This window comes from Myotis lucifugus, unplaced genomic scaffold (genome assembly GCF_000147115.1).
Source record: "Myotis lucifugus unplaced genomic scaffold, Myoluc2.0 scaffold_562, whole genome shotgun sequence".
Lineage (NCBI taxonomy): Eukaryota > Metazoa > Chordata > Mammalia > Chiroptera > Vespertilionidae > Myotis > Myotis lucifugus.
The window spans coordinates 168,141-178,586 of NW_005871610.1; the positions used below are offsets into that span (position 1 = coordinate 168,141).

At 57.1% G+C, this 10,446-nt stretch overlaps 2 protein-coding genes and 1 non-coding gene across 3 annotated transcripts; 2 read left to right on the forward strand and 1 right to left on the reverse strand.

Annotated features, from left to right (window-relative positions):
- The first annotated feature begins 41 nt into the window (after positions 1-41).
- On the forward strand, positions 42-7,713 carry PPP2R5B (protein phosphatase 2 regulatory subunit B'beta). The gene is made up of 13 exons (XM_006104328.2): positions 42-352; positions 1,033-1,229; positions 1,785-1,886; positions 2,045-2,137; positions 2,267-2,397; positions 3,674-3,733; positions 3,832-3,940; positions 4,402-4,455; positions 4,529-4,579; positions 4,695-4,814; positions 6,049-6,176; positions 6,427-6,528; positions 6,928-7,713. Exons 1-13 carry the CDS (start codon positions 154-156, stop codon positions 7,073-7,075), a joined length of 1,494 nt encoding a protein of 497 aa, XP_006104390.1. The 5' UTR covers positions 42-153; the 3' UTR covers positions 7,076-7,713.
- A 206-nt stretch (positions 7,714-7,919) lies between these two features.
- On the reverse strand, positions 7,920-8,886 carry GPHA2 (glycoprotein hormone alpha 2). The gene is made up of 3 exons (XM_023745627.1): positions 8,450-8,886; positions 8,109-8,293; positions 7,920-8,021 (listed from the first exon to the last, which is right to left on the reverse strand). The coding sequence occupies exons 1-3, from the start codon at positions 8,550-8,552 to the stop codon at positions 7,920-7,922; spliced, it is 390 nt and encodes a 129-aa protein (XP_023601395.1). The 5' UTR covers positions 8,553-8,886.
- Positions 8,887-9,920: 1,034 nt separating this feature from the next.
- Positions 9,921-10,053, forward strand: LOC111823575. The gene has a single exon (XR_002826627.1). It is a non-coding gene; the product is annotated as a small nucleolar RNA SNORA44 (small nucleolar RNA).
- Positions 10,054-10,446: the final 393 nt, after the last annotated feature.

Genomic DNA, 10,446 nt, shown 5'->3' on the forward strand with positions numbered 1-10,446 from the left:
ATGAGATCACAGTTTTTGTCTTTCTCAGGGGTCAGGCTAACGCTCCCCCCCCCCCAGGATGGGCCCAAGTTAGTCAGCCAAGCCTCACCCAGCATCTTCTAGGGCCAGCGGGAGCCCCAGGGTCCCTGAAGGCTTCACCGCTGCCTGGCTGTCATGGAGACGAAGCTGCCCCCTGCGAGTACCCCCACCAGCCCCTCGTCCCCGGGGCTGTCACCTGTGCCCCCACCCGACAAGGTGGATGGCTTCTCCCGCAGGTCCCTCCGCAGGGCCCGGCCCCGGCGGTCCCACAGTTCCTCCCAGTTCCGCTATCAGAGCAACCAGCAGGAGCTCACTCCACTGCCCCTGCTCAAAGGTGAGCCCACCGCGGGTGCCAAGCTGAGGGTAGTAAGAGGCAGCTGGCAGCTGCCATCAGAGGGCGTTTGGGTAGCCCCTTCCAGGTGAGGGACTCCACCATCCGAGCTGACCCCCACCCCCAGCCCTCTCTGCTGACGCATGGCCTGATTGGCCTGTCATCCTTGGAGGTGGCGCCACCCTGGGGGGCAGACCATGGCCAAGGGTGGGGCCCACAGCCTGGGTTCCAGAGGCCACTTGAGGCCCAGGCACTGCCAGGGTCCTGGAACAGGTGTTTAGCAAGGCTCCCTGGGGTCACTGTAACCCCCTACCTCTGGGCTACAGGGCCTGACTGGCTGGGTGGGCTCTGACCTTTCACCCCACTTCCGGCTGTTAGGACAGGGTGCCACCTATGAGAGGGAGAGTGGCTGTTGGGGGCCCCTTGGGAACCCCAGCATTCAGGGTCTGTTACTTGCTTTCACCTCAGGCCACCATGCCCTCTGTGGTCAGGAGGAAGAGATGTTCCTTTACCCCGCAGGAATAGAGGGCGGGACAGGAGCCATCGGCTCTCTGAAGGGGTGGGGATGGCACAAGAGCTTGGGGTCTGGGGGCAGGGGAGGCTGCCCTAAGGATTAGGAGGGTTCGCCCCTCCTCAGAGCTGTGGCAGCTGGAGCCCAGGCTCAGCCCCTCCCTCCTTCCCAGATGTGCCGGCCTCAGAGCTGCACGAGCTGCTGAGCAGGAAGCTGGCCCAGTGCGGGGTGATGTTCGACTTCTTGGACTGTGTGGCCGACCTGAAGGGGAAGGAAGTGAAGCGTGCGGCGCTCAATGAGCTGGTGGAGTGTGTGGGGAGCACGCGGGGAGTCCTCATTGAGCCTGTGTACCCAGACATCATCCGCATGGTGAGCACCTGCCACCCGGCCTCCCGGGGGAGGCTCTGGGGGGCACAGGGACACTGCTGACCTCCGGGGGGGGGGGCGGTCCTGTGCGAGAAAAACCCAATACCCTCCTGCTTGGCCTGGAGTCCCACAGCCCCCCACCCCACTCCGTCCTCGCGTGCACCCAACCAGTGCCAGCTTTTGCTTATGCTCTCCCCAGGCCTGTGCGCACCCCCCCCCCCCCCCCCTCCGGCCCCGCCCCCAGGCCCCCATTTGCCTGGGGCGGGTCCGGGGCCGGTTCTTTCCTAGAAGCTCTTTCAGTGGCCCAACAAAGAAACTCCCTTTTGGTGGGTGGGAATTTTGGGGAAATTAAGGGTTTTCACTTTGTTTGCCCACAGGGGTGGCCCCCCCAAAAGGGGGAAACCCCAGGGGCCCCCCCCCCCCCCCCCCCCGGCCCCGGGCCTCCATGAATTAAGTTCAGGGAATGACTGCCAAGGAGTGAGTGCTGGGGCAGGTGCTGCGGTCCTGGCTTCTGCCTTGGAGGGCTCCCTCTTAGAGAACCCTGTCTGTGCCCCTCAGATCTCAGTGAATATCTTCCGGACCCTGCCGCCCAGTGAGAACCCTGAATTTGACCCTGAAGAGGATGAGCCCAACCTTGAGCCTTCATGGCCACATCTGCAGGTATGAGGGCTGGGGAAGGTAGGGATGGAGCTTTAGAAGAGATGGAGGACAGCGGGGAGAGTCTCTTTAGGTCCTGGACTGATGGGTGAGGGCCACAGGGTGGGGTGAGGAGGGGAGTCTGTTCTCAAACACACCTTTTTGTCTGTCCCCTCCCCCAGCTGGTTTATGAGTTTTTCCTGCGTTTCTTGGAGAGCCCAGACTTCCAGCCCTCCGTGGCCAAGAGATATGTGGATCAAAAGTTTGTCCTGATGGTGAGTGGGGAACCCAGGCCGGGCGGTGCCGTGGGGCAGGGGCAGGCTCGCTGAGGGACATGGGGATAGAATGGAAGCAACCCGGGCTTGGTCGTGTCTCTCTCCTGACCCTTGACCCGGGTCCCACAGCTCCTAGAACTATTTGATAGTGAGGACCCCCGGGAGCGTGAGTACCTCAAGACCATCCTGCACCGGGTCTACGGCAAGTTCCTGGGGCTCCGGGCCTACATCCGCAAACAGTGCAGCCATATCTTCCTCCGGTAGGTGCCTGCTGCCTGCCCCGGAGGCCTGGAGAGGGAGGGGGAGAAGACTGAGGCAAAGGCTCCCTGGCAGGGGGTCCTAAGGAACGCTGGTTGACTGAGTCCTTTCTTGGCAAAATATTTTGTAATATTATTCAAAGCCTGTGAGGTCAGCAGAGAAAGGGCATTTATTTCCATTTTACAGATAAAGAAATAGAGGCTGAGAGAGATGAAGTGGTTTGCAGGGCCTCCGTCAGTCCGGGGTGGGGGTGGGGGGTCTGGGGTCTATATCTTTTGACTCTTATTGTGCTCAGCCATAAGGACCTATAGAAGATTCTTCCTGCTCGGCTGGCGTGGCTCAGTGATTGAGCGTTGACTTATGAACCAGGAGGTCACAGTTCGATTCCTGGTCAGGGCACATGCCCGAGTTATGCGTGCAGGAGGCAGCCGATCACTGATTCTCTCTCATCACTGATGTTCCTATCTCTCACTCCCTCTCCCTTCCTCTCTGAAATCAATACAAATATGTATTTTTTTTTAAAAAAAAAGATTCTTTCTGCAAATGTGTATTGAGCACCAATGCTAGCATGGCCTTGTAGTCGAGACTGACTCTGAAGTTAGAAGGCCTGTATTTGAGTTTGGTTCCAGTATTTGGGTGCTCGGGCAAACTATTTAAGCTCTCCTAGTTTCCTCATGTCTAAAATGGGAATGAAAGTTGTATCAGGGACAGCCATCAAGATGAAGTGAGGCTGAGGCCGGGACTAAGAGTAGGTAATACACGATCCCTCAGACTCCCGGAGATCCCCTGCTTATTCACTTTGGGACAAGCTTCACTGAACCACTGAGCCTCGATTTCATCTGTAGAATGGATCTAATAAACCCTGCCTCCTGGGATAACTTTGAGAAGTACATAGCACAGAGGAGATGCTCTAAGTGCCTGACATTCTTTCGGTTGACTGGCTCGAAGAATGAAGGACGCAGGCCAGGTGCCTGCTGACTGGCTGGGGACCAGGTCATGGGGGTTAGGGTCCGGGGGAAGAGATGAGTTGAAATGCTTCATAGAAGAGGTTTGAGCTGAGACCCAGAGAGGCACTGGTGGCTGGGCTGAGAAGAGCGATTCAGAGGTGGGTGTGGATCTCCGTGGGGCCTGGCTTAGGGTATTGGGAAGGGAGCATGGCCTCAGGTTGGGAGAGAGTTGATTAGCGTGCAGGGTTGGGTGGGCAGGCAGCTGGCTGGGAGGGGCTGGGCCTGCTCCAATTGCTCTGAGCCCTTCTGCATCCTCCTTTTTCTCATGCAGGTTCATCTATGAACTCGAGCACTTCAATGGCGTGGCTGAGCTGCTGGAGATCTTAGGAAGGTGACTCTCCCTGGGCCTCAGCCAGAGCATCAGTTTGGGGAAGAAGGATTGAGGCCGGTCACCTGAGCCCTCCTCCTCTCTTCTGTCCCCCTCCTCAGCATCATCAATGGCTTTGCGCTGCCCCTGAAGACTGAGCACAAACAGTTCCTGGTTCGGGTCCTGATTCCCCTGCATTCCGTGAAGTCGCTGTCAGTCTTTCACGCCCAGGTGAGGCCCAGACCTGGCCCTGCACAGCAGAGAGCGGACAGAGTCAGGGCAGCCATGTGGGTCAGCCTGCCCCTCTGGCTTCAGCCACACGAAGTCACCTTCTTTTTCTTTACTGATTCTGTACCGTCTACCTTAGAGAAGCCCCATGACCCTTTAAGAGTCTCAGACATCAGCTCTGTGAAGCGCTCCCAGCCCCTTTCTCTCCACCTGCCCTAGGCAGGATGAAACTCCTGTATTCGCATAGATTGTGATACAGATTTCTATCATGGAAACGCCTGTAAAATGTATAAGGACTGGTTTGCTGAGTGTTACCCCTGTGAGATGATCATTGTGTCCCCGCACACTGAGCATGGTGCCTGGTGCATCCTAGGTAAATGCTTGGTGAATGAGAGTCGACTCAGTAAGTGACCTGGGTCCTACCCTAGTCCCCCCCTGACCCGTCCTCTCTCTCCGCCCCACAGCTGGCATACTGCGTGGTGCAGTTCCTGGAAAAGGACGCCACCTTGACAGAGCATGTGAGTACCTCTGGGGGAGAAGGCAGGTCTCCGTCCCTGCAGGTCTGACTCCTTTCTGCCCCAACTCCCACAGGTGATCCGGGGACTGCTCAAATACTGGCCAAAAACCTGCACCCAGAAGGAGGTAGGAAGGGGGCTTTGAGGACCACCAGAGGGAGGTTAGGAAAGCTTAGCTCCGGAGGGCGGTCAGGTGTGTGTCAGGGGAGATGGAACTGCTGCCCCGTGTCCCGACCCCCCAGGTGATGTTTCTGGGGGAGATGGAAGAGATTCTTGATGTCATCGAGCCCTCCCAGTTTGTGAAGATCCAGGAACCCCTCTTCAAGCAGGTGGCTCGCTGTGTGTCCAGCCCCCATTTCCAGGTATGGGGTGGGAATGGGGAATGGACTAGGAAGGTTGACCAGTTGACCTAACAGCTCCCTCGGCCCTCTGGACTGTCCTGGGTCTGATAATGCGGAGATGCTGGACTTGGGGTCGAGCCCTTGGGTCAAGCTTCAGATCTGCCTCCCACTGGCTGAGGGGCCTTGGGCAGATCACTTCACTCTGAGCGTGATTAAGCGTCTCATCTGTAATGTGGCCAATAGGGACTTTAGAGAGAGTAGGGTAAACATATTTGGTAACTGAAATGTGCTCCCCATGGGTTATCCCTTCTCTCCTTTTCTTTCTTTTTTTTAAAAAAATATTTTTTTATTGACTTCAGAGAAGGGAGAGGGAGAGGGAAAGATCGAAATACCAATGATGAGAGAACCATTGATTGGCTGCCTTCTGCGTGCCTCCCACTGGGGACCGAGCCCACAACCTGGGCCTGTGCCCCTGACCAGAATTGAACCCAGGACACTTCAGTCTGCAGGCCGACACTATCCACTGAGCCAAACCAGCTAGGGCAGTGGTCGGCAAACTCATTAGTCAACAGAGCCAAATATCAACAGTACAACGATTGAAATTTCTTTTGAGAGCCAAGTTTTTTAAACTTAAACTATATAGGTAGGTACATTGTTATTAACTTAATTAGGGTACTCCTAAGGCTTAGGAAGAGCCACACTCAAGGGGCCAAAGAGCCGCATGTGGCTCGCGAGCCGCAGTTTGCCAACCACGGAGCTAGGGCATCTCTCCTTTTCTTAGTGGCCTTCAATTTAATCAGTCCCACTTCAGGGTCCAGCTGGGCCCCCCCGCATCATGAGGCTGGCTATAACTAGTGTTCTACATGTGTGACAGACTTGCTCCCATTCTTATGAGCCGTAACCTGGTGGAAGTCAGTTCTTCCTCACAGTGATTCTGGCACCTCATTCAACAGCCCTGGGGAGATAGCTATTATTTATTAGCCCCATTTTACAGATGAGAAAACTGAAGCTGCGAGGTTAATGCCTTGCCCAGGTCATGTGGCCCATGTGCAGTGGAGCTAGGATTCAACCCTGAGTGTTGGACTCCCAAGTCCAGTTTCTTTCCTCCTTGTCACATTGCTTCCTCCAGTGGGAGAGATGAGTCCCGAGGATGGGGGGTGAGGGCAGGGCGCCCTGGGTTTTGGGGTGGATACCAGCCCTTGCACGTGCAGGGAAGCCTCTGCCAGGCACTCCCTCTGCCATCTCCCTGCCCCAGGTTGCAGAGCGGGCTCTGTATTTCTGGAACAACGAGTATATCCTGAGCCTCATTGAGGACAACTGCCACACTGTGCTGCCTGCTGTGTTTGGGACCCTCTACCAAGTCTCCAAGGAGCACTGGAATCAGTGAGTGCCCAGGCCCAGGGCCAGGGCCAGCCAGTCCAGACCCGGGGTTACTCCTAGCTAGAGAGAATGAGGGAAGGGTCTCAAGAGGGCTGAGGGGTGGCGAAAGGGGCAGGCGGAGGGCAGCGGGCAGCACCTATGGGGTTTAGGCTGCACGCTGTGTTTGGGGAACAGGGTTAGGCAGAGCACTGTGGAGGGAGGTGGGGCCAAACTGAAGTTGCTCTCATCTCACCCCCTCCCTTGACCTGCCAAGAACCATCGTATCTCTGATCTACAATGTGCTCAAGACCTTCATGGAGATGAATGGGAAGCTGTTTGATGAGCTCACAGCCTCCTACAAGCTGGAAAAACAACAGTGAGTGTTGGGGGGCTGGGCATGGAGGGTGGGGGGAAAGCAGGAAGGAACCAGCTCCTCACGGTTGGAGGGAGCCTAAGAGGATGACCCCACGTCCGATCTATTCAGATATTTAAAGTCTCTCCCTATGTTCCTGGCAAGTGCTGCCCCTCCCTCTACCCTGTCGTCATCCTCCCAAGGGCTTCCCCAGGTGCGGAGCTTGGACGCCCTGGAGTTTCCTCCTCTCTAGCCGGGTCTCTCGAGCCAGGCCAAGCCACCTGGTCGTGACCAGCCTCCTCAGTGGTCTCTTCCCGGAGTGGAAGGCTCCCCTAGATCCTTCGCAGATGAGGTGGTGGTGAGGGGAAGCTGGGCTGCAGGCAGGGCCTCAGGTGGGGGAGCTGCCTAACCCTCTCTCCCCAGGGAGCAGCAGAAGGCCCAGGAGCGGCAGGAGCTGTGGCAAGGCCTGGAGGAGCTACGGCTACGCCGGTTACAGGGGACCCAGGGGACAAAAGAGGCCCCCCTCCAGCGCCTTACACCCCAGGTGGCCGCCAGTGGGGGTCAGAGCTAGAGATCCCGTAGAAAGGGAGGAACTTAAACCCAGAGCTATCAGTCCCTCTATGCCCTCTCCTGCCCAGGGGCCCAGAGAGACACACACCTCCCCCTGGCCTTGCAGAGAGGGTTGGAGGGCTCCCTGCCTGGCCCAGCGTGGGCCCTTTACTGTGGGGAGGAGAGGAGAGGAGATGGTGGTCCTGGCAACAGAACTCTCAGGCCCTTGTGGCAGGACTTGACCAGGGCAAGCTTGACCAGGAAGCTGCCATCAGGGATCTCCCTGCCCCAAAAAGCTGGGCTCCAGACTGCAGGCAGGTTCCCACACCCTGCTCCCAGCCTAGGGCAACAGGACTCGGCTCCTCGTGTACCCCACCTCGTGCCAGCGCGAGGTCTTCCTGCACCCCACCATGGATCCATGGTCTATTTATTCTCCCCTGCTCACCCCCAACAGATGCTGACCTGGGCCTGGGCATCCTCCTCCCCTCCCCTACCTCCCTCTGTACTTTCTTGTCCCCTTTTTATTTATTGGGCAGGGGGAGGGGTGAGGGCACAGGCAGAAGAGATTCCCCATGTCCTGGGGCAAGGTGGGGTCACAGTTACCATGGTCTGTCCCTCTTCCCCTGGCTGGGGGTAGACTTAATAAAGACAGAAACTCGAGGACTGCTTGCTTTATTAAGGGATGGGGCCAAAGAGGGAAGTGAAATGATGAAACACTGGTCAGGAGGTGGCAGAGGCAGGGAAGAGGCAGAGACTCCCCTCTTTTCAGGGGGTTGAAGCCGCTGTCCTCAGTGACGCTCAGGATATACGGGATGTACTCCACCTCGCCCCTCTGACCAAGGGGAGGGAGGTGGGGACAGGGTGGGCTAGTAGCGTGAGAGGCGACACATGTCACACTGGCAGGCTCTGGCCGTGAAGATCTCCAGCTCCTCCCTCCGGCCCCCCCCACACTGCAGCTGCACCTTCACCTGTGGGAGAGGGGATTCGGTTCCAGTCCCCTTCCTTGAGCCATTTTAGACCCCCGTCTCCTCTGTCTCTCCCAATGGGCCCCTCACCTTCCTCAGGCCAGTGATGGTGCAGCATTGAGAGATGGAGGTGACGTTGTGTCGGTAGCCACTGGCCACCAGCACTGAGTACCGGGAAGGGAAGGCGCTGGACTCGCAGTGGCCCACGCAAGCCTGTGCCACATGGGAGCCCTGGCAGGTGCCTTGGCGGTCGCTGCGCACCGTCACATTGAAGGCTAGAAGGAGACAGGCGAGTTGTAGACGGTGCCTCTGCGAAGGCTCGCCCAGCTCCCACTGTTTCCTCCGTGGGTCCATCGAGGGTGCTGCCTGCCCCTCTGTCCAGCCCATCGGCTCTTTGCTCCCACCCAGCCTCTGCTCCCAGGGTGACTCACGGTGCAGGTGGCAGCCCGGGATGGCCGCCTGCTGACCCCGGCCTTCAGTGACCACCAGGAACAGCAGGCAGAAGAGCAGGGTTTGGGGGGACGCCATGGGCATCTGAAACAGTGGGTGGACATTCTCTAGATCGTGTGCAGGGGGAGGGGAAGTTCTTTAAATGCAGCGTGCTTCCAGGTGAATGAGCCGGGGCTCTGTTAGCCTGACTGGGGTGCAGCAAGCCTGTGGGGCTGACTTTTCCCTGTCCCTGCCTTCGGGTGAGTCTGCCTGTGAGTCTCTCTGGATGGGAATCAGTATGAGCAGCAGTCTCTCTCTAGATGTGACTTGTCAGCCCACTGCGGTGGTTTCCCCCCGCCTTTCTCCCACCATCTGGAGCACGAACATCTGCCTCCCACCATCTGCCCCATCTTGGCCTCTAGGACCCCATCTGCAGTCCCCAGGTCCCTCAGGGCTCCTGCCTCAGGGGCTTACCACTTCCAAGGCCCAGGAACTGAGTGGCTTCTTGAGCTGCCTGCTGCTGGTCTTCAGACTTGCTGGTTCTCTGGATTTTTATTTGCCGGCATTAGGGAACCACGCCTTCTTGGAGATCGGCTTTCAGGCCCGCTGCCCAGCCTCAGGCCTCAGCCCTCAGCGATCCCACCTGGGAGATCCAGCTCTTGTCTGAGGTGTGGTTGGGGGGAGTGGCATCTGCTGCTTTCTGCTCCCTTCTGCCCAAAAGCTGCCCAAGGCCCAGGGCTGGGGAAGTGAGGTGTGGAGAGAAGCCCAGGAGCTAGCTGGTGGAGCGGGCGGCTGTGCAGCTGGAGAGAGGGCCCAAGACGGGGCTGAGTTGTTGCCACCTGGGTTCTCTTTGCTGTGTGGCCTTGGGCAGAACACTCACATTGAGGGCCTCACCACCCCAACCTTAAAACTACTAATGCCTGGCCAGCATGGCGCAATGGTTGAGTGGCGACCTATGAACCAAGAAGTCACTGGTTCAATTCCCGGTTAGGGCACAGGCCCAGGTTGTGGACTGGATCCCCAGTAGGGGGTGTACAAGAGATAACCGATCGATGATGTTTCTCAATGAAGTTTCTATTTCTCTATTCCTCTCCCTAAATATAAAAACATATTTTTAAAAAACCCTACTACTAGCCAGTTTGGCTCAGAGGATAGAGCATCGGCCTGTGGACTGGAAGGTTCCGGGTTTGATTCGGGTCAAGGGCACATGCCTGGGTTGTGGGCTCAATCCCCAGTAGGGGGAGTGCAGGACGCAGCTGATCAATGATACTCTCTCATCATTTATGTTTCTATCTCTCCCCCTCTCCCTTCCTCTCTGAAATCAATAAAAATCTATTAAAAAAAAAACACCCTACTAAACTCAGCCCTGCCTGTATCCTTAATCCGCCACAGAGGAAAGAGTCTGGGAGATTCTTTTTTTTTTGGGGGGGGGGGGGGGTAGGGGGAGGAGATTCTTAAGGACAGGGGAAATGACAGCATGTTTCCAAGGGCTGTGGCTGGTTGTAGCCATGGGTTCTCCAGCTGCATGGGAGAACAACCTGGAGAGACTGACCGCTTAGGTCAAAATCAAAACTTAAGGCAGCTGCCACTCGCCTTTCCTGTAATATCTTCAAAAAAAAAAAGAAATGACACCAGGGGCGGTCTGCTGAGATGTGCTTGGAGGCAGAACCGGGGGAAAGGGAGTTGTAGGTCAATGTCAGAACTTCCCTTCCACTGTCAAGTGACAGGCTTCTCACCCTGGGGGTCAGCTCCAGAGTGGGCTTCTCCTGGTCACCGGGCCAAGAGATCTGGTGCCAGGAAGAGCCCTGAAGCTGTTGACCCCAGCAAATCCCATCATTCAGTCCAGCTCTGGCTCTGGTTTTACAGGTGAGGCAACTAAAGATCAGAGGAGTGTTACCGAAAGGTCACACAGCTGTTCATGTCAGGCTGACTGGGAACCCCAATCTGCTGTCCATGCATGGTGCTAAATTACACCTCGGGACAAGAATGTGGCAAGTTG

Coding starts and splice junctions, on each gene's coding strand:
- PPP2R5B (XM_006104328.2), top strand. CDS start 154: ATGGAGACGAAGCTGCCCCCTGCGAGTACCCCCACCAGCCCCTCGTCC. Junction 2,138..2,266: donor ATCAAAAGTTTGTCCTGATG/GTGAGTGGGGAA, acceptor CGGGTCCCACAG/CTCCTAGAACTATTTGATAG. Junction 6,529..6,927: donor TACAAGCTGGAAAAACAACA/GTGAGTGTTGGG, acceptor CTCTCTCCCCAG/GGAGCAGCAGAAGGCCCAGG.
- GPHA2 (XM_023745627.1), bottom strand. CDS start 8,552: ATGCCCATGGCGTCCCCCCAAACCCTGCTCTTCTGCCTGCTGTTCCTG. Junction 8,294..8,449: donor CCCGGGCTGCCACCTGCACC/GTGAGTCACCCT, acceptor GTCTCCTTCTAG/CCTTCAATGTGACGGTGCGC. Junction 8,022..8,108: donor CCATCACTGGCCTGAGGAAG/GTGAGGGGCCCA, acceptor CCTCTCCCACAG/GTGAAGGTGCAGCTGCAGTG.